This window comes from Falco naumanni, chromosome 2 (genome assembly GCF_017639655.2).
Source record: "Falco naumanni isolate bFalNau1 chromosome 2, bFalNau1.pat, whole genome shotgun sequence".
NCBI lineage: Eukaryota > Metazoa > Chordata > Aves > Falconiformes > Falconidae > Falco > Falco naumanni.
The window spans coordinates 76397939-76421199 of NC_054055.1; the positions used below are offsets into that span (position 1 = coordinate 76397939).

Below are 23261 nucleotides of genomic sequence, written 5' to 3' on the forward strand. Positions count from 1 at the left end.
TTTTCTCATAAACTAACTTATGTATTTTAAATGTGTGTTTTAACACAGTCTGTGTATATAAAAATAATTGTGTAGATTATGAAAGTTCTAACTGAACAGAATGTAAAAGTTTTGTCTGTCGCAATGTCTTGGTCCTGATGTGGGGTCTTATCAGCCGCATAATTTCTGAGGGAGAACGCTCTCCTCTTTCCTCACTTTCCTTGCCTGAAATGTTCACTCCCAGACTTTGTGGGCTTTCCACCTCCCAAGTGACAGAGAGGTAAAACCCCTGAACACAGTAGATGTTGAGTGAAACTGGAACAGTGTTTACAACCAGCATCCTTTCTACCTGCTTATAACAACAGAGCATAATAATTCTGAGCAGAAAAAAATTACAGAGAGCAGATGTGTATAATGGGTCTTGTGTGCATTTGCAATTTATTGATCTACTGGAACATCATTTGTTCGTTATGCTACTTTGACTGACCTAGGAACACAAACACTCTGGTGCTGCACAGATCTTTGTGGGGAGAGAGGGCTCAGTATGGTTGATGTGGGTACCACACTGAATTTGAAAGTTGGTGGTTATGCCTTTTCTGGAGAGTTGGGAAGTATGGAACTTGTGAATGATCATAGTGTTGAGTAGTTTATATTGTGTGTGGATTAGACATGTATCTCTCTGTTACTTATAGATTAAGTGATGTATGTTGAAAGGAAATGTTTAATGTTGGATGTTTGCAAATCTCAGTGTGGCCTTGGCTTAAGCTTTTTTGTGGACAGGTAAAGTCAAGTAGCTTAATGTTTTTTATTGCTCTTTCTCAAAGCAGTATAAAATATCCATTATATCTTCTGATTCTTGCAGAAAAGATATTTGATGGACTGTTCGTTACTAGTATAATTTTGCTTATGGTAAGAGTTTTGGGCTGGCTTTCTAAGGAAACAGTGCATACAATTGACTGACCGTGCAGTTGTGGTTCCTCTTATTGTCTCTTCCTCTTCCTGCTTGAATAATTTCTGAACCCATTGGTCAATGTCAATCAAATTTGTTAAGAGTTCGAAAAATTGCTGAGGTATCTTAAGTTCCTACAAATACAAATATCAGTAGTTAGAAATTACTGCTTTCCTAAAGGGAATGGCACAGAGCTCGGTTTACTCATTCTGTTTTTCTCTCAGCTTTCTGGTCAGTTGGTTCCTACAAAATTTTTGTTTTCCCACTATGCATTCTTTCTTGTTGGAGGTTGTCGGGAGGATCAAGGAAGGCAAAGGAGTTAACACTGTGGTGGAACCCGTAGAGATTAGGGTACAAGGAACGCAGATCTAGAACAACTTGTTACTATTTCAAAATAACATTGCAAATGGAAATGTCAATGCTTGTATTTCCATTACAATAATTTACAAATGTATGATGCATTTGTAATATAATGACAATGCCAGATGACTTTTGGATAAATAATACCAGGTCTGCATCCCAGAGATCTTCAACCCAAAAAGAAAAATCACAGAACAGCCTGGGTGAGAACAGACCTTCAAAAGATTGTCTGGTCCAGCTTTTCATGGAAGAGGAAGGAGCCTAGATGAGGTTAGCTTAGCACCCTGTTCAAGTGCACATTGAAAACCTCCAATGATGGGGACCCTACCAAATACTTGGGGAGGTTGTTGCAATGATTGATTGTTCTCACTGTAAGAAATGTTTTTTTTTATATTGAGAGGAAAGTTCTCCCAGTGTAACTTGTACCCATTGCTTCTTAGATTCTCCATGTCTCCTTACGACAAGAAAGTCTCTGTTCTCTTTGTAGCTGCCCTTTAAGTACTGGACTACAGTCATGAGGTCCCTGCTGAGCCTTCTCTTCTCCAGGGAAAAAAGACCTAACTCCTTCAGTCTTTCCTTACAGGGCAGGTTCTCCAGCTCTTTGATATGTAAATAAAAAAATGTGAAGTCAGTATTGGAATGCTGTGAAGTTCCTGCTCTTTTCTAACCTTCATTTTCATATATAACAAACTCTGAGCTGTTGGAATCAACTGTCCACATCCTGCAGAGTTAGAGCCCCTGGTGTCACCACAGGCATGTAAAATGAAACCTCTGGTTATAGAAGTTGGATGTTACATTGGCAATAAACAGCAAATTTAAATTACTCTCTTACTGGAGTATGTTGATCTTTCTCTCCCTATATTTGCTTCTTATTGTATGTCTGTCTGCAGTCTATTTTATGTTGGTTTTCAGTCTCTCAAGTTTAAACATAGCTTTGTGTTCCTTTACTCTGTTTTACCCATCACTATTTAATCTGTTTACTGCCAGGTCCTCCCCCCCTCCCCCCTCTCTCCAGAAACTCTTTAGCTGGTTTTATGCTTTCTTTGGCATCCAGTGCAGGGCTAGTCTTGAGACTTCCCACTCCCTCCCCTCTTTCTGATGTGTTAAGGTAGAGGAGGAATAAACTACCAATTCCTTTGCAGAGGAGTATATTCTCTTAAGTGGCTAAACACTTTCAATCCTCTTACGCACTCTTCTGTCCCAGTATTTACAATATTAAAGTTTTCTTAGCTTGCAACACCCCCCCCCCCTCAAAACAAAACAAATACCACTGCCCTTACCTAACTCACCCTCTAGTTCTCCTCAAGCCTCGTCCTCCCGTTGCTGCCCCGAGTGCTTTTCCTGTCCTGTATACTCTGGGAAACTTAAATGTAATAGTAAGAGAATCTGTGCTCTGCTGGTCTCTCTCATGTTATCTCTTTAACACTTGTGTGTAAAAACTGCCTGTGCTGTAAGATTCAACAGTATGCGCATGGAAGTTCAGAGAACTCTTCCCCCTGCCCCTCCCTGGGTTTACTTGCGGTTTTAAAAATCAGAAGCATAATAGAGGTATTGCATGCAACAGAGCATGATAACAAAACATAAGCAAAGATTCTAGCACTTAAATGCTTTTGGAAGAGCCATGCTACTAAGATAGCTTATTCTGAAAATGTTGTGTCAGTATGCATGTGATTTTAAACTTTTGAGATAATGCATGCTGTGCATGAAATTAGTATGGGCTGTATTACCTGGCATTTGGAAGAAGTTTTCTGAGTCATGTACCATGCTTGGTTGCTGTGCCAAATTATGAGAAAAAAAAAAAAAAAAAGTGTTTTTTTCATGGTTCTCTAAATCAAAACTGATGGGAAGACTGGTTTACAAAAGTGCTGTGGGTTTCTCTGCAGTGACATATGTGGAGTGTATACATAGTAGGTTCCCAAGTTGGAAGCCAGAAGAGTATGTGGGAAGTGTGAAAGGGGGATGGGCAGGGGAGCAAACAAGAAATTCAGACAAAAAGAAATTGTTGATGCAAGTTAATGCCTTTTCTTAGTGATATTGATAAATTTCTGCTGCTGTTCAAGCACTCTAAATTATTCTTCTCCTGATTCTGTTTCCTTTTGCTTTTCTTCTGTTGCCTGGAAAACATGAGTGGAATCTAGTAGGAGAAGAGGCAGCTTTTTCATTGTTTTGTGGCTCTGTTGCTAGCTATTGTCCTCTTGGCTGAGGCAGTTCATGTCAGTCTTTGTGTGGAGTAAGAAAAATGTTTTTCCTTTTTTCTTTAAAGATTAAATTTCTAGACTGTGTAGATTGCTTGTATTTGAAAAGCAAGCAGTGCTGACTTCAGAGTATCTCCTACCAACTAACATATTTTTGCTTGCGATGTCACCTTTAGCGCTTTGTCAATTCGGATGTACTTATTAAATTTGTGGGGTGGTTTGGGGGTAAAGCAGTCTTGAAATTTAGTTTCATTTTTTAAAGTACTTTGTTTAAAACAAAGGAACTCTAAGCAAGACAGTGTGTTTAATGAATTTTTCTGTCAGGAACAAAAAGCAGATCGCTGCCAGTGTTGTATGTTTTCAGCAGCTGGAAATAGGGCCGACTGCTGTTAAGTAGGGGCAGAGCTCTAACACCCAGTAAAGTAATGCAGCCTTGGGCAGTGTCGCTGAGATCTTGTGTGTTGTGGCTGGTTCAACTCTGTTCTTTACTACATCACTGATTATTTATAAATAAAGATTGTTTTTGAGGACATAATTGAAGCAGAACTATAATGTGGCTGTGTGCTAGTATGAAAACACACTCATGGATGCATAGGATAGTACAAAAAATGAGACAATTATCTTTTAAGTACCAGTTCTTGCAGTATGATCCTACTTCTTCATTGCCTTTATTTTTGCTTGACTAATTTTAGGGGGGACAGAATATATATTGAAAATAGAAGATCCTGTAACTGTTTGATTGTTGAGGTTTTTTCTCCTTTTTCAGGCATCTATTAAGAAGCTAAAAGTGACAGAACCATGGCTCAGTTTCCAACACCTTTTGCGGGTAAGTTGTTTATAGTGTATTCTGAACTATTCTTACATGCAAACACTCTGCATAAACGTTGCTTTCCAAGTTGTATGGAAGTGTTTATGGATAGTGTGGATTTCTGAGATGATGGTTTATCTGATTTGCAATGTTTTTGAAGACCCATAGAACATAGACCCAACATCTCAGAAGAGTCAAACAGAAAAGCTGTGCTGTATCCCTTTTTTGTACATTGATCCATTACAGTCATATAGTATGTAACTGTAGGGCAGATCCAGGCCACTCAACCACTGGCAGTAAAGCATAGCCTCATTTTGCACTAATTGTGGCTAAGAAGTGGATATGCTTTTTCTTTGAGAGTTCTTGGATGTTTTTATTGTTAAAAAGTACAGCAGATGCCTTTGGATGCTATCACTTCAAATTTCTTGTCCCTTAGCCCGTATTTTGATTAGAACAAAGGTGCTGCATTTTTTAGCTCTCCATTTATAACAGAGGAAGGTATAGCATCTTGAACTTCAGTCTTTTTGAAAGATCCAGGAAGGGCCCTGGTGGTGCAATAGAGACATTACTCTTTGCTATTCATGTAAAATAGATTTTTTTAGGCCAGCTTTGCAACAAACCTGAAGAAAGATTACAAAGAAAAATTTCACTGCTGAGACCTAGTAACTAGTTTAGTTCCACTTAAATGTTGTATCTGTTGAGGGCTTATCTCTGGAGATGCAGATATAATTCTTGTGTGTATATGTGTGTTTGTGTGTGATATACATATATATATATATATACACTTACATATGCATACACACATAGACAGAAAAAAGTGTGTGTCTGTATATAAATATATACGGAAGTCTAGTTTTTTGGATTGGATATAGCTAGGAACTAAATTTATGTCTAGTGTTATTGTTTCCATGGGAGACTTCAGGAAACACGTGTGCTATTCAGAGTATGTTGTTAGAGATACCCAGTTCTTGCTAAACACAATTGACTGGATGCAGACTCTGCCAGTCTGAAAAAGTCCATGCAGCGCAACAGAAGAAACATCCCTTTACACACGGTAGCTAGCACAAACGTATAATTGGAGGCTGCCATGCATTGTCTCAGTTATCTTTAAGTCCAACCCTCTAAGAATTAAACCTTGTTTGGTGTCAGACTTCGTCAGTTTGGGAGTGAAACTGGCTACTAGGTGCTTTGATCAAATAAACTCACTGGACAATTTTGTGTAGAATACTCTTTCAGGTCATGTAAAAAGTTGTGAATAGCTTCACTGATTTTCACAATGTAAGGAAGTCATGATGTGAAAGAAATCTCATTCAGACAAGTATTTCCTTTTGTTTAGAGTCAGGGCTGTGCTTTGCATGTGCCAATATTTAAACATGTACATACATTCTTAATGGAAATATTGTCTTCAAAGCATTCTCCTCTGCCGTCTTCAGAGAGTTCTCATTGCCTTACAGATGGATGGATAGCAGCTTTCTTTTTTCAGTTTTATATATTACCATTCGATCTTGCATCTGTTGTCCAGGATCCTCTTAACTCTAGTACATGGCTTTAAGAAGGAGGGAATTGATTATTTCTTCTCAAACAACTTTTTTCATCTGACTGCTCTACAAAGAGGAAGTTGGAATAAGTATGTGGCTAATGTAGTTTCTGGAGTATCTTTAATTTGTAATGCAGTGTGAGGGAAGTTTCTTAGGGTATTCATACCTGAACCAAGTCTGCCAGTCCCTCCTCTTAGAAGATGACAGCAAAAGGCTAAGATTGTTGTAAGAGGAAACAAATGGTGTAAAGAAAATTCTAATTTTTATGGGGACATTTAACATCCTTTTGAGAACGCAACATTTTCTGCTGCCTGTAGTTACCAATAAGAAGATTTATGCAGTCTCCATCTTCGGAAAGTCCTCACTCCAAATGTGCAGTATCTGGTATCACTGTGCTTGTGAATGCCAATAATGATAGTTTTGTTTTTATTTCACTTTCTTTCTTTTTAAAGGATCTTTCAAGCCAGCTTGGACAGTGGGTATGGAAAGAGCGCAGCATCCAATATTATATTTGGGGTAACTCACTGATATTCCAGAACACTGCTTATTTTAAGGATGACTAAAAAAAAATCAGGCATGGTAGGATTTTGATAATTGTTGGAAGAATGTGTTATGCTTGATGTTGTGTCATTTTGTCCAGGAGAAGAAAATGCCTGTTCCATATATGAGGGCCCACTGCTTCACTTCTACAGATGAGGTTACTGCTAAGCCCTGCAAAAGAACAGATGGTTAGAGGGCTTGCTGTTGCACTCAGGAATAGCTTGCTTATGAGTCGATTTTGTCGATTTTGTGGTTTGTTGACTGCCTCCTTTGTATCGAAATACACTGAAAAGCTCCACAACCTCTATATTGCCATCCAGGATCTGAAGCCATGAATGATGTCATAGTGTTGAGTAAGGTCCTGTTTCATGCTCTTGCATAGGTCTTATTGTTTCCTCAAACAACAAAAGAAGGAAATAAGTCAATGCCAGAGATGCCGTTCATACTTTTCTGACTGAAGAGGCTACTAGGGTTGCTTGGTTTAACATTGGTTCTTTTGATGTTAATAATCAAGGAGACCTACTGTTCCAATACCAACCAAATCTCCATCTGGAAGATTAAATATTGACAATAATTTGTTCTAGCTACAGGGACTCCAGAGAATAAATCAACAAATTTTGTTTTGAAATAGTTACTATAATACATTTTTAGCTACCTCATGCCATGAGAGTTTTTAGTTCTGGGTTTTGCTGCTTTTTTTGCAGAGGATAGGGAGAGCTAGGTTTTGTTGTTGTGTTTTTTGGGGTTTGTTATTGTATTTATTTATTATTACTTATTTTTTTGGTACCGAGTCATGCATACCTCAAATTGAGAGAGAGCAAGCCAGTGAATCATTGCAAATTTCATGTTGGTTTGTTGGTGGTTTTTTTCTTCCCCCATTACGTTCAAGAAATTCTCCCCCTTTGTGTAAGCTATCCCATCCAGCCTTAGGATCTCAGGCTGCAGTAGTCGTGTTTCCAATACAGGGAGATGCTCCTCTACTCCTAGTTGGCCTAGACTAGTCAGCCTAGTCTGCATATTGGTCATAAAGTCTTAACACTATTCCTTTCCTCCTATCAGGGGTTCACGAGACGATTAAGAGATAACTGGTTACTTGAACTATTGTGGTTTGGGATGTTCATATCCAGGAAGAGTCCTGTTCCATCCCCACAGGGAGCACAGCTACGAAATCTGTTTACAGTGCCTCTGTGAGCTTATCACTAAAATTCTGGGATTTCTGGACTAATCTTAAAATGTCCTTCCTTTGAATTAGATATTATTAGTCTGCTTCTAGAAATCCATGGTTTACCTGAAATTGAGATGATACTTTTTTACTAAGAATGTGGCTTTTCTTTCATTAGTGAAATCTGCTATTTAAAGGAATGTTTTTCTTCCCTTTGTCCATTTTCTTTTCTCTCCAAAGTACATTTTGCCACATGAAGGTAGATTTTAAATAGCAGAAATTCAGGAGGCAGGAAATTCTTATGTTCTTCATAACTGCTGAGTCTGATTCTGCCTCAGCATGCAAGCAGTTTGAAATATTTGTTGAAAATATTTGTAGACCTTGTTACCTGAAATTTAATCTGAGAATGTAGTGCTGAGACAGAGTGAATGCTAGATCTCTTTATTTTTTCTGCAAGTCTACATTTTATCTTTTAATACTGCTTCAATAAAACAGTGTTTCCATTAACTTAGGTGCCTTCATATTGTTATGTTCCCATAGGAAGGTGCACCAGTGCAGTGTACTTCTACAGATGTTGAAATAATGATTTTACTGGTTAGAAATTGTTGAAACAAACCTGAAATGCAGTGTTAGAGAGCTTATTGGAGGTCTCAGGTGGAAGTTGAGATATGTTTACTCTGAGTACAGATAATCTGAAGGATGGAAGTGAAATGTCTGCAAGAGGAGAGAGAGGAGAGGAACTGGCACAAAAATGGAGCTAGAACTGGAAAAAGTGTTGTAGAAGCATGGCACTGTGGAAGGGTAATAAAACTCAGTGTAAACTAAATATTCATCTCCAATTTATGAATGTGGTGTGAAGGATCTGGTCTGTGTAACATTCTTATTCAGATTTCTCATTCTCAGAAGAATGAGGAGCATGCTTTCCTGTGGTATTGTTGCCCATGAAAAATGTTTACTATCTGGTTGAATCGCACTTTTCCTAGACAAGTAAGGAGAGTTCTTCTCTTATAATAGTACAAGAACACAGAGTACACAACTGATTGTTCAAGGTACCTTTTCCATTAAAAGAACTTGCATTTCAGCTGTATGTATTGTGAGAGGCAAATGGCCTCCCGCCTCCTAAATATCTAGTCTTACGAACCTTCTGCATTATATCCTCTGGTATGCTGATGTTGTCTTTTATTTGATTGCACTTTGAGCAGCCTGGTTGTAACTTAAATTTCTGTATGAGCCAGATAAGTGGATCAGTGCTCAGTAGTCATCTTAATTCAGTAACACTTAGTTCTGGTAAGTTCATTAAGTCCTAACTGGCTCTTTAAGGATTCATGGAGATACCAACTATAGACTTCGGATGAATGGCTTCTCTGTGTATGTTGTTTTCAGAGGTCCGGTATGATATGATATAATTACACTCAGAAACAAAAATAATATACTTTTAAAATAATGTTTCTGAATTTTATTTCTCTATTTCTTTTGGGCTAGGCAACCTGGATATCTGGGCTATTACTGTGGAGGAGAGAGCTAAACATGATCAACAGTTCCATAGTCTGAAACCAACATCTGGATTTATCACTGGTAATGAAATAATTTTCACTTCTGACTTCATCTAATTAAATCTTGACTAACAAGCCTAAATATGTACAGAGTTGCCTGGGAAATATTTAAGTGCAGAGAATTTTAAAAATTGAGCAGATCTTACTCATTTTAAATCCCATTTTTCATATGCCTTGCCACATCAACCCCATCTTTTCTGATATTTTCTGTTATTTACCAGCTATAGAGCTGGTTTATGCCACTTGATTGTTCTGTAAGCAGAAATAAAATTATTTATAATTGTGGCTCTACAAAGCAGTTCTATTGTAAAAACTGAAGGGTTAGAATTCAGGACATGGAGTCACCTTGATGCCTTATCATGTTTATCATGCTTTAATGTGCTTAGTGAATTAACTCACTGTACTGAGTCTGGCTGAGATGGAGTTAACTTTCTTCATAGCAGCCTGTATGGTGCTGTTTTGGATGTTTTTGCCATGGCTGATCAGTGCTTGCAAAGCCTAAAGGCTTTTACTGTTTCTTACTCTGTACAGACCCACACCCACACCTCCTAGTGAGTGGGCTGGAGATGGGCAGAAAGTTGGGAAGGGGGCACAGCAGGGACAGCTGAGCTGACCCAAGCTGGCTGAAGGGTTATCCAATACCACCATGCTCAAAAAAAAAAAAAAAAAAAAAAGGGGTGGCTGTTGTCTTCCAAGCTATTGCTTAGTGAGTGACTGGGTCCTTTTCTCTGCCTGGGGTCAACCCACCATGCTAAAATGCTAATAGATTTAAAAGTCTGTTTAAATGAAATATATCAATTTAACTGAAATCTGTTTCAGAAACTGTTTAAACTGGTGAAATCGGCATGGATGACCTCTTTAAAAAATCTGAATGGCAAAATTGATTAAAGCTGTGGAAAGCAAAGCTGCAAGTAAAGGAATTGCAGTGATTCTACTAAATTTTCATTGAACACCACTGATTTGCTTTGATTTTAGAGGCAGTAGGATGCCTACTTTTTTGTTATTTTTTGTTGCATTTAATTTTCTAAAGTGCTATCTAAACTGTGATGGTGAATTGAAATGAAAGGTAGAGAAGTGTTTTACCTTTCTTACTGTCTGATCCATCAAGAGGATTTCCAGAGTGTGAAATCAGAATCAGATTCTTAGCACAGAATTCATCACAGCCATACATGGCTCCAAGTATACAATTTGATTGTTTCTGCTCCTGTTACATGACAGATTTGGTACAAAATACTGGTTTTTTGACCTCATTTGATGTTTAGTGCTCTTTGTAGTCCATTTGCAACTTTCCTTTACAGGCCACAATCTTTCCAAGTACTTAATGGTTTTGTAATGGTTTTGCTATGCTTACTTTTAACTGTTAGTTGAAAAATGACACTGAAATATACCATTGCTTGCTTTAGTGGTGGATTATCAGGTTCACATCAGGGTAAAGACCATTTTATTTAATTTGTGGTAGCTGACTGGCATTGCACTTAGAAAAAAAACGAAAACAGACTTTATATTAGTACATACTTTAGTAGAAGAAAACAATTTCTTGTTCTCGCAAGGCATAGAATCCTGAAGAGAGCTGTTGATGCAGATTAGGGACTGTGAACCATGAATTTCCAATTGCACTAAAAGTTAATGTCCACTTGACTTCATGTGGTGCCGACTGTTGCAGAGTTAAAGAGTATGTGCTTGTTGGAAATACCTGGTAAGTTTACAAGTGACAAAATTGGTTTAAATCTCATACTCTGTTATGTATGCATAGAATTAAGTATTTATGATTTTACTATTGCTTCTGGTTTAGATATTTTTGACTCATGATTTCCTCTTTCCTCTTACAGGTATTCTTATCATTTTCTGAAATTGTCCTATTTATTTTATAGGTGATCAAGCTAGAAACTTTTTTTTTCAATCTGGGTTACCTCAACCAGTACTAGCACAGATATGGTGAGTAAGTGGGAGGGCATGGGAGAGTTGCAGTTACATCACAAAGTGAAGTTTATTGGCACAGATTTGGACAGTAATTATATTTCAGAATCTGGGGTTTAAAATCACTGATTTAATGTGCTTTCCAGAAGTCTACAAGGCAAATACTCTTTGTAGTGTGTTTTAGCTGAGTTACGATACTTGTACAGTTATTAGAAATAGGTAACTTTCTAGAAATGGTATTTTTGAAGTTTGTGATTTACAACCCTCATTTTAAATTACTAAATGCTTTCAACTTTATTAAAAATGTACTAATGCAATTGCTAAGCACAGTAATTAGTATTAAAAAATCTTCTAATGGGAAAGCCTATGTAAGACTTGGAAAAATTGTTATAAAAATTAAGGCTGGCATAACTGTTTCCGTTGTCAGCAATACAGTTTGAAAGCTTGAAATTTTTACCATTCCTTTTTAAGTTTAGACAGATCAGTGTCTCCACTGCTATATATTACACATCACAAACATTTCTACAATCTGCTGTTTCTTCATGCAGGATTGCAGGTGTTTCTGCTCCAAATTATATGACCCTGCCAGACTTGGACATGCTAACTTGCATAGATTATTAATAATTTACATTATATTACTACTAAAACTTTTTTTGATGCTGGACAGAGTGAATAATACTGTTTTTCATTCTAGATTGCAAAAAAGCAGCAGAAGAATGGATAACTTGTGACAGATCTGTAACTGTTTGAAAGAGCTTATTGCAGTTATAAAAAATTTTTGTTGTAGTAAGGACTTCTAAAACCAGAATCTTGCTTTGACTGGAGAAAGAATAGAGTTATTTTCCACAAGAAAAACAGTTGCTCTGGAAATATGCATGCCTAAAAGAGGGGTTGGATTTACATGGCTTTTAAATAAATAGTTTATTTTCTTTTCAGACTATCTTCATCTTACAAATATCAAATTTGTTCTGGTTATCTTATTTGCTGAAGACTCAGCAAAAGTTCAGATGGCCCTTTGGAACTTCTCTTGCCTCTTAATTAAACAGGGAAAGACATTGTGTCTTAAACAAGACATCCTTTCTCCAAAAATGTTCCGTAGGCATTAGCTTTAAATAGGTGTTAACAAAACTAAACAGTTGTAAATAGTCTGACTAAAAATCTCTTCCTCTCTGAATTACCCAGTTTTTCAAGCCTCTTGAGAGGGAGAGAATCATTCCACTAGTTCTGTAGTTGTCATAGAGACAAGACCTGAACTTGCACATTTTTTTAAATAAAGCTGAGCTAAAACTTATTCATGCTGCCTTTATAAATCATAAAAAAGCATGCAGACGTCCCTTTCTTACTGTCTGTCTTCTTTTTTTTGATTATGTCTGAATTAAGAGAAGTAAATATTTAAGTAAAAATCTAGATCACTTGTATATATTGGAATTAGAATAACCAAGTAGGAAAATAGTTGCATTGTATTAGTAAGACCCCTTAAAAGGCCGGGGGGGGGGGGGGGGGGGCGGGGAAGAAAACACCGTTCTTTTCCCACAACTCAAATGATTTAACTCTTTTGGTCTATCAGTGAATGTTTGTAACCTACCACAGATTACTGCTGTCCCACAGAAACAATAGAAGTTAGACTGTTTAGTGGCAAGAAGTCCTTTGCAGCATGAAAAATGTGAATCATTGTTTGTCTTAGCTCCCAGGGTTAAGAACTCATGGCCGACTTGCTTTGTGGATTAATAGCAATATTCTAATGTTGTCTATCTAAGTCTCTATTAACATTGATACAGATCTGGGAGTACTTTAATAGAGGGGGGAGTTTGGGAGTAATAAACCCAGAATATCTGAGAGAGATGGGAGCTGCATAAAACTTCTTTTCTGTCAGCATTCTTTATTTCTTGAATAGATTGAATTATTGGGTTTTTTTTTAGATAGCATTTGATTATTAGAGAGAGAAGGGGAGGTACAACATTATTTAAGGAAGGAAAGTTGTTTTTCTGAGAGCAACTTGTAAAACTTTTCAAATTCATTTTCTGATCCTAGTAATATGGAAGTGTATGTGCATTGTATTTTAGAAGTGTTTTCCTATTCTTAATGAGTCTGCTTTGAGCACAGTTGATTGTATAAATCTCTCTGCAAGATAGGAGCCTAGCATTTGTTTCATAAAGGATTACCTACAGCTGTATGTAGACAAGCTTATGCTAATACAAAGTTTCATCTGTTTTGTTGTGGAGGTTCTTGTTTAGAAAAACACAACTAGGAAAGGAACTGCAGGGGGGATCGGCCTAATGAGTGATTGGCCATACTGCTTTCAGAGCTCTTTACAGTGAAAGCAAGCACTCTATGAGTTTCCAAATGTGTTCTCATGAGTGAGAGAATTTTGTTTGCATAAGTGAGCAGTATAAGGATTTTCACTGACTTACAGTTTAATTAAAGTTCAACTGCTGGTTTTGTATCATGAAAAAATAATTTTCTCTAGAACTTCAAGAAGTGCTAGCTACCTAGCTGAAGTACCAGTTAAATGTCTTCTGCCTCAAGAGCTGGTTTGAGAATATTCTGCAGTTGGTGTAATTCTGCAGTTTTTTAAGATGAGACTTAAGGATTAATTGTAATTTCTGCTATTAATCAAAGTTTGTTATTAATCAAATAATTAATATTTCTTAAAAATAGTAGCTCCATAGTTTTTAGCATTGACAATTCCTGTGTCCCTTCTACTCACCATTCATTTAAGAAAAAAGAAATTTCTGGGACCTAAGTGGAGCAAATTAGTGGAATTATTATGGTCTGTCATGACAACTTCTTTGCTATTCTACCCTTTGCAAGCTTTGGAGTTTGCCAAGCTGGTAATCTATTAAGAAGCCTCTAAGTAGGCTTTGAATTGAGACTGCAGTGGCTTGGAAGATAACTGTTTTTAAATAGGCAATAATCTGGCTTTCTTCTATAGCCCTTATGAATGGTGGCCTCAAAAAGCATCTTCTGTGTAGCCTGTCTCTCTGGAATTAAATGAGAACTAAAATAATCAATGCCATCTGTTTTTCGTGCATTTAGAGTTACTTATTTTTCAGGACAGACTAAAGCCATTAGTTGATTTACGTATTTCTGACATATGCTTCCCTCACACCCTTCTTAAATCTCTGTCCTAGTGTGGGAGTGAAAGATTATAGGTGGCAATTCTGAGTTGTAACTCTTACTATGCATGCATTGATAAAGTGACTGATGCTAAAGACCTAATTTCTCCTCTCTGATTATGGCTGAGTTTTGTAATGCAGTATGGTATTGTATAATATGAGATTTTTTGAACTGCAAGGAATTTCCTTGTTTTAACACTCTATGTTATTCTCATGGAGATAGATGTTTTGTAGGGTAATCATAAGCATATTTGACAGAAAAAAATGTGCATGCTCAGTTTCTGTGTCTCATAAATGCAAAAATAATCCAGTTGTCTTTGTATTCTGCAGGAAAGAGGAGAGAAAGGAGGAGGAAAAGATCTGTAGGGGAAAAATTTTGTCAGCACCTGAAACCTAGCATTGTGATGAAGCTCACTGCAGCTATTTTCATTAGAAAAACACCTGTTATACACACAGGCCTGTTCTATAAAATACGATAAATATTTAGTCAATGTTTAGTCCATTTACTGCTCTGCACTGGTTTGAGCCAGACCTTAAATGAAACAAATTTAAGGACACTACATTCTTCCAAATTTCATTGGAAGCCAAACAGTGAAATTAGGTAGTGTCTACTGTCAGCCATTCACTGCATTTAAGGTGTTGTTTATTCAAAAGTAGCCCTGTAATCTAGCAGCACGGCACTAGATTCAGTAATTAGAAATGAAAATTTGTCCTATTTTTGCACTAAAGATTTTGTCAGACAAAAGCTGATTTGTGTTAGCATGCTGTAAAAATGTATGTAGATTCTGTAGTGTGTACCTGATTTTTCTCACTGAAATTTTTGCTGTTAATTTAAATAACAAAGCCATTGACATAGAGTAAATGAGCTGAACAGAAGGTCAGACATTAAACTTAAAGCTACTGATGATTATGTGAATAGGATTTCAATTAAAGCAATGAGACGGGTCCATATCAAAGTTTCTTATTACTGGACAATTAATATTTTCTCATGTAGAATGCAAAGATCTACTGTGATCTGGCTGTACACTCTGTAAATACGCCTGGAGAATCAAGGTCCTCTACAGTGTTATATTTACTCTTACTGTATTTTCATGGCCATGCATATAACAGGTTGAGGGACTCTGCCTGTGCTTTAGTAATGCAAAGGCTTAAATTTTATAAATCTAATATTTGCAGGTGTAGGAGCCACTTAGATTGAACAAATGAGACTATTAAACACAATATGTTTGATTACTTTGCTTAAATGCAAAGATGTAAGGAACATTGTGACTATTTATTTGAGCTGTTGGTGCCAGTTGGTCGCTACGGAGCTGAGTGGCTTCTCCTTATGTTGAGGAACGAGTTGTCTTTGGGAGGACCGTTGACTGCTTGGAGTGCAGTCAAAAATCTCCTAGAATAGGTTTATCTAGATCAGTTTCTCTAGCTTTGTTCCTATGGACGTCCTCAGCTTGCTGGCTATATAAGCCTGTGTTTTACTGCCCTTTCCACTGGGCATCTGACAGAAGAATGGCTAAGCAAGTGTTGAACTAAACTTTGGTTAAAAAGCCCACACATTATCCTTGTTGAAAATTTTTGAATTTTCTTTAGTTGCCTTCAAAAAGATGTGGTATCTGCTTGTAAGCATCAGTTAAGTGAAGCTTATTATCTGCTCCTGGCTTCTGTTTTCTTAATATTCTAATTTTCTGATGAGGCTTTCTTGGTATTCATTCACTGTATGTTGATTTACTTTCTAGTGCAAAACCCACAAAAGGGAGCACTTCAGAAAATACGTTTAGCCGTTAAGTTTCTGACATTCTAATATTCCAGACACCTTTTGCCTCTTGAATGTTTTGGGTTTGTAAGACTTGCATGTATTTCTCCCAAGTGAGACTTTTAGAAATCTAGCATCACTGTTTATAGGTTTGACTAATGGATATTATAGGAAGTGTTTTGGTTGTGAAAAGTAAAAGCTGTATAAAAAAGAAAATTAAAATCTACTGAGTAATGCTGTCCCTTGTAAGCCTGAGTGATGATTTTGGGCAGCAAAAATCCTACAGCGTGTTGTGGAACACTTCCATGCTATTGTTGAAAACTAGACAGAGGTGGATATTCTTGATTGTCATAGTTTATGAATTAGTTGAAAATTAATCTGGGCTTTTAACAGGAATTTTAAGTTGATATAAACATTTCTGACGTAGAGAAAATTTTAGAGAGATGCAAACAAGTTTTGGAGGTTTATACCTGTTTCATTGTGTAAGAGGAAAAGCACTATGTACTGCATACATGCAGTCTGTTTGCAGGTTAGCACATAGTGGCTTGTGGTATGCATACCCCACTGGACAGAAAGATATGATGGAAGCTAATAACCTCAGTACTTTCATGTCTGAGAAAGTGTTTGTACTTCAGAGTTAACATAACCTCAGTAACAGTATGTGGGAAGCCTACTTTGTATTTTTAACTTCTTGCTAGAAGTAAGCATACCTTTTATTTTGTAATACATGTTAACAGCTATTGCAGTCTGTCCTTGCTATTGCTTAACGTTCATAGGAGAGAGGCTTCTCTGCCTTCATGAGGGTTCTCCCACTTGTCTCCACAAATTGCGTGAAGACAAAAACATTACATCTTCCACTTTGGCTTTGCCTGCCAGTACATCAAGAGGTACCAGTGTGTTGATTGCTCTTTGTGGAAGAGTGATCAGAAGCTGAACCTCTAGAGCAGTAGTGTTCTGCAAGGAAGAGGAGATACCCATTCCAAATTCGTAATTCTCTTGGTCCAGGTTTGCCATGCTGGCCTTCCCTCTTCCTTCTTCTAGTTGGACTACCATATATCAAATCCAACTGCTACAGTACAATCTTTTAAAGTGATTATTTGTCAAGTGAACCACATACTGAGCAATCATGATTGAAACTTGAATCCAAATCACATTTTGCTATGTGGGAGCCAGAATTAGCTTTGACTAAATTTAGGCTTCCAAAGACTTGCTGGTAGTGGGATTTGAGGAAGGTTTAAAGTTAGTGAAGAACAGACAGATTTTATATGTAAATCAAACTTCCAACATCTAGAAGTTCACACAGCCAAAACTTGTTCTTCAATGAAATATTTGTAGTAATTCAGCATCTTTCAGGGAGTGGTGTAATGTGTACTTTTCTTTTTAACTGTAAGCATCAGAGTCTACAGTTTTCTCACCAGACTTTCTTCTTTAAATACTGCTGCCAGATTTTCAGTAATAGTATTTAGCCTTGTGACGTCAAAGTTGGTGGATTTTTCAGTGGTGTAGCTATCTTATGCTGTCTTATAAGTACTGGGAAGGGTTGTATTATCTCCATTTTGGGGAAAGTGCTACTGATGATCTAAACCAGGGGAAACAAGATGTGTGATTGACCTGTGACAGCCTCTGCTGGGATCTGCCTCTTCGTTGAGTTTTTCTAGTGTTTTTTTGGTTGTGATGAGAGGGTATTTTGTGAATTCTTTGCCACTGCATTTGCCTGGCTGTCTACTTATTTAAGTATCAATTATAAATAACTGTCAATTTATTGCAGTGTTTTTTTTATAACTTTTCACATACTGGCATGAAAGCTTTCCTTGATAGGGATTTGGTCAGAAATAAAGCCCTAGTTTATCTAGACTGCCTGGGTCCTTTGTGTTGTCACATTCATGACATGTAAATGTACACATGAACTTAAAAAAATATATTATTCCAATACTGAAATGCGTACTTAATTCTTCAAATGAATGCAAAGAAATAAGCATAATGTTTTAAACTAAATTTACAATAATTACATTATTAATGTGCATTTGTTTTTTTGGTTTGCAATTGCAGGAGCTAACATTCTCCTTCCTGCTTCTCTCCTCCCAACCTCCCAACCCTATTCCCTGCTGAGTATGGTTTTCTTAACCATCAAATGAAGAAACAAAAAGAAGACTGTTTAAGTCAGACTGATTTACATGAAAGCCTATTCAAGGTCTAGGCTCAGTGTTTTATCTCGAGTACTATTGTTTAACTGAAAACAAATTTGTATACTTGCAGATGTAATGGTGTATGGTGTTTAGTAAAGAGCACAGATTTAAAGAACATTTTAAATGGAGCTAAAGTACAGGTTTGCAGACTAAGTCATTTGATTCTTTGTGGTGCTCTTTGTAGTACCATGTAGTTTCAGTTGTGTGATTTTGCAAAGTTTTTGTAGAACTACATTAATCCTTGTTCTCTAGATGCTTCACTGGAATTCCTCTAAGAGTTGAAAAGCTACTTTAAAAATATTTATTAATCACTGCAAGAGAAAGATCAAGAAGCTCTCAGTTTAAACAGTGTCTTGTTTCATGACCATTTTTAGCCTGGCATAATTATTTTGAGTGGAAATTAATTAGTCTTGAATATACATACTTGTGGGTGTACTCCTAGGTCAGTTTTTGAAGTTCATGCTTTCAGAATCTAACTGAAAATGGTGTATTTTGTAGGGCTCTAGCTGACATGAACAATGATGGGAGGATGGATCAGTTGGAGTTTTCAATAGCTATGAAACTTATCAAATTAAAACTACAAGGTTATCAGCTCCCATCTGCACTGCCTCCTGTCATGAAGCAGCCACCTATTGCTCTGCCTGCTGCACCAGGATTTGGTAAGTTCATTGTTTTCCTCCTTTTTAGCTTGTATTGTAGCAACCTGAGTTGAATTTGATTGTGGTTTTTAATTTTCTAAAAGAAACTTTTAGGAAAAAGTACTTCTAAAAGTACATAGACTCAACCCCCATATGCATGCACTTATTAAAACCAAAAAAAATAATCTCAATGAGTTTTTAGTATCCAACCATACTGAATAATGTAAGTTGAGGTTCTGTTTGCTTCAGGTCTTATACTGCTCCCTGTACATTTGAAACAAAAGTGTTTGCAGGAAAAAAAAGATGGATCAGGTAGCAGGGCTAGTGCATTCTAAAGTGGTGGAGTTTTTATTTAAACTTTTGTCATCAAGGGATCTCCAGCTTTGACGAGATTAGCTATGTTTTTCTTGACTTTTTACAAGTCATGGTAGTAATGCCATCCCTCCGCTTTTTTATGAACAGTGCCACACTGGCATTAGCTAGAACAGGGGCTGATTCAGTTTCATGATCAAGTACTGCCAAGGTCGCCATCATTTCAAGGAAAAAACAGGGAAAATGGGTTGGTGAGAGGAAAATAACTAAATAAAGCTGAACCTCATTGTTGTGGTTTAACCCCAGCCAGCTGGTCGCTCACTCCCCCCTCATTCAGAGGGGTGGAGAGGAGAATCAGAAAGGAATATAAAACTCCAGGGTAGAAATGAGAACAGTTTAATAATTGAGATAAAATAAAAGAAAAAGAACAAGAATAACAACAGTTATAATGAAAAGGAGGTAGAAGGGGAAAGGAATGAAATCCAAAGGGAAGGAAGAAAAGAAAACTAGTGATGCACAGTACAGCTGTTCACCACCCACTGACCAATGTCCAGCCAGCCCCAAAGCAATGATCTTTAGGCCCTGGCCATCGCCCTCAGTTTATATACTGAGCATGACATCCCATGGCATGGAATACCTTTTTGGCTAGTTCAGGTCAGCTGTCCTGGCTGTGTCCCCTCTTATTTATCTGTGCCTTTTTAGCTCTGCTGCCGGCAAGGCCTGAGAAGCTAAAAAGTCCCCAACCCCGTACAAACACTATCCAGCAATAACCAAAACCATCAGTGTGCTATCAACACTGTTCTCACACCAGATCCAAAACACAGCACTGCACTAGCCACCAAGAAGAAAATTAACTCTATCCCAGCCAAAACCAGGACATTCGTCTGACACCTCAATGTCGTGCTGTATTCTGTAGTGAGAGGTTCTTTACGGTTCTGTTTTAGTTGTTGCTGTGACTCAAGTTGATAGGTGCCTGTCCTTAAGAAAAAAGAATAGTGCATTTGATAAACTGTGTGCAACCATGTTGTTTGATCAGTTGTCACTTCCACAAGTTCTACAATGTTATTTCTGACTGTAAGAAATCAGTGACTTGAACAGACGAAATACTGGTTTAATTGAGAAACGGCTTAATAAAGTCAAACCTACAAGAAAACGAGAACAATATGTGATTTTCTTTTTTTCTCATTCACTATAGACTTCATCTCAGTTGTTTGCACACACCCTTATTCTTCCCATTGGCATGACTAGACCTCCTTAACCTCCCTGTTATCCATGCAACTGTGCTTACACCTAAAATACCTCATTACTGTGCTTTACCCTATTAGCTTTGCACTGTTTCATCTTGACAATAGGCTGCAAGCATTTATCCTGAAACTTGTTCGTTTCAGCTGTGGCTAAATGTAGACTTTGGGTTCATTACTCACTGGAAGTTGACAGTGCTGCTCTTCATTTAGTTCAAGGCAAACAATTCTTTTCTTCAGCAAATGCTAATAGACTTTTTTGGTCAGTGTTGCATCCAGTGTGCTCTTATATGCATACATTATAAAGTGTTATGTTGTGTTCTCTGCATTGTTTTATGTTCCCCAATATGCTAATGGTGCAGCAGACTGTAAGAGTTCTTTCAAGGGGTCTGTCGAAGTTTCCATTTCAATTTGCTCTTCAATTCTGCATTTACTGCTGGGTTGCAGGCTGCAGTTAAATGGTTGTATCATATTAGAAGTCTCTAATTTAGAAAAAATATCTCATTTTCTTACCCATAGGTATTGGGGGCATTGCCAGCATGCCATCTCTTACAACTGTTGCCCCAGTGCCAATGGCATCTATTCCAGTAGTAGGAATGTCTCCACCATTAGTATCTTCTGTTCCTGCAGCAGCAGTACCTCCCCTGGCTAATGGAGCTCCTGCTGTTATACAGCCTCTGCCTGCTTTTGCTCATCCTGGTATGCTACATACTGAGACTGTTTACTCTTTTGCTATTAACAAATTATTTTGCCACTTTTTTTGGATCTACAGAATAGTAGACAGGAAATCAGCCATTCTAACTTGCTTTAAAGAATGACTTTGGACAAGGACTGTACTTCAGTTTAGCCCAATGCAATTGGTTAGCAAACTTTTATAAAAGTTAAAAGAGGAAACATGGATATACCGTATTGTAACAGTCAGTCATGTTGAGCAAAGTATTAACCCTGTTATACAGCAGCGTGATAAATCCAGCTTGCCAGTAAACTGTTGCCTAGAAATTGGTCCTCTCCTATTTATAACCATTGAAGTACTGCTGTTTGTTTGGGATTACTTTAAAATACTGGACTACATATGATTTCTAATATTAATCACAATATAATTTGGTGTAATCAGGGTTTCCATAAAACTGCAAAAGTAAAAAAAGGCATGAGAGAGGTGCCTGTGTGTTTTCACCTATTTTGTTAGACGCTGTTACCTTACCTTAATATTTTTAAAAGGGATACCATCAGAAGAACCATACTACTTCTGTTTGATGTTAGGAACTAAATGAATGTAATGAAATTCTGTGGTTTAAAATGCTGATACTAGTAAACACATGTATTCTTTTATTTACAGCCACATTGCCAAAGAGTTCTTCCTTTAGTAGATCTGGTCCAGGATCACAGCTAAACACAAAACTGCAAAAGGCACAATCATTTGATGTGGCTAGGTAAGTTGGTGTGGAATTGGTGTGGAATTAGTGTATCTGTGTATCTGGTTCCCCCGAGTTAGAAAAACTACTTCTCTTTTTCAAAGTTGTTTTCTGAAATAATATTTACTTGCAGAAATTAATTCCTGCTGAGATATTACTTCAGGATTTCATAGGATGCTGTGGTTTTACAAGGAGTGGTCCATGAGCAGTGTATCATTGAGATATCTTGATTTTCAGAAAAGCATTTTCTTCTGTAAATACAATCTGCATTGTGTAAGAACTGCGCAGGCACTTCTTTTAGTGTGAAAATGTAAAAAGCGGTGTTCTTTAAAATTAGCAACTCCAGGATTATTTTGAAAAGTGAAATATTTAATAGTTCTTTTATTTTAAATGCACTTCACAGAATTAAATGCACTTCAAGCCCTGCATGAAAAATCAACTAAAATTATTTCAAGGCCTAGGAAAACATATGGTTAGGCAAAATGTATTTTACTATGGTCTTAAGTAATGTATCTAACAAAATAAAACTTTGAGGAGGTAAGATAGTAGTTTTCTAAAGTCTTTGTAAATCAAACTTTTTCACAGGTCTACACTGCAGCTTTTTTTGCAAAAAGAAAATGGTTTGGGACATTATTTAATTATCTATTTTAAATTTTCTTCTGCAGGTTTTTCTTGTGCCCTGTTATTAGATAAGCAACACTACTGATTCTTGACAAATAGGATTAAAAATCTTTCAAAACAAACCTTTTTCTCTTTGAAATCTAATACTGTCAGGAACATAGTGATGCTCTGATACAAATTCCAGAGGTACAAGACATTATCTGCTTTGTCTGTAACAATACTTTGTATTAATAATTAATGAAGTTCAAGAAACTTAGCTGAAATGGCTTCTAGATATTCCATGAGAGGGCTGTCATAGTTTTGGGGTTAATGATATCTCAGTCTTGCTGGTCACTTTTGTTGCCAACAGATGCCTGAACCTCAGGTGAAATGACGACTTTTCTGAGGTGAAAATGCATGGTTCTCTAAATCTGTTTGGGCCAGGGTTGGAGCTTCCTTAGCTCAATTGATGTTACTTCAGTAACTCTGAAAAGTCTGCCAGCAGTGAAGGGGGTATTCCTTCTACAGACTGCTGCTAATGCTGAGTGATGAACTAGCGTGTGTCTTCAGGTTTTACTTTGGAGAAAATAGATAGCAAAGTAATTGATTTGCAGAGTTTATGGAAAGGAAGCCAGAAGAGCTAAGTCCATTAAACCAAAATATGAAGTTGAAGTTGTTTTTTGGTTTTGGGTTCTTTTTTATAGCTTAGAATTATTTTAAATTTTGAGAAGGGTGAAAATCAGTATGCCATTTGGAGTGCTTTTATCACTCTGCTGAGCCACGAGTAGTGAACTTTGGGCAGTTGTGGTGTTTGGCATACAAGTCAACTGTTTTGTCCTCCAGCATTTTTTCTTCCAAAACTACCATTTGAGTATTCGTGATGGAGAATTTCGTTACTTAATGTACCTTACTTCACATATCAAGTTACATATGTATGTAAGACAAAGGTAGACCTAATTTGTGGAAGCTCCAAATCTAGCAAAACTGATGAGGAAGGAATTCACA

At 37.1% G+C, this 23261-nt stretch overlaps 1 protein-coding gene across 7 annotated transcripts in view; it reads left to right on the forward strand.

Annotated features, from left to right (window-relative positions):
- ITSN1 (intersectin 1) overlaps nucleotides 1-23261 on the forward strand; it is a 136377-nt gene that overhangs the window by 27280 nt on the left and 85836 nt on the right. For 6 of the 7 annotated variants that reach the window (XM_040584983.1, XM_040584984.1, XM_040584982.1 and 3 more), the window contains exons 2-7: nucleotides 4250-4309; nucleotides 9014-9106; nucleotides 10956-11019; nucleotides 18552-18712; nucleotides 20764-20943; nucleotides 21581-21674. In XM_040584983.1, the coding sequence (XP_040440917.1) occupies nucleotides 4282-4309; nucleotides 9014-9106; nucleotides 10956-11019; nucleotides 18552-18712; nucleotides 20764-20943; nucleotides 21581-21674 (620 nt within the window). In that variant the 5' untranslated portion in view covers nucleotides 4250-4281. The remainder of the gene's footprint in view (nucleotides 1-4249; nucleotides 4310-9013; nucleotides 9107-10955; nucleotides 11020-18551; nucleotides 18713-20763; nucleotides 20944-21580; nucleotides 21675-23261) is intronic. The other variant, XM_040584988.1, reaches the window with a different exon arrangement.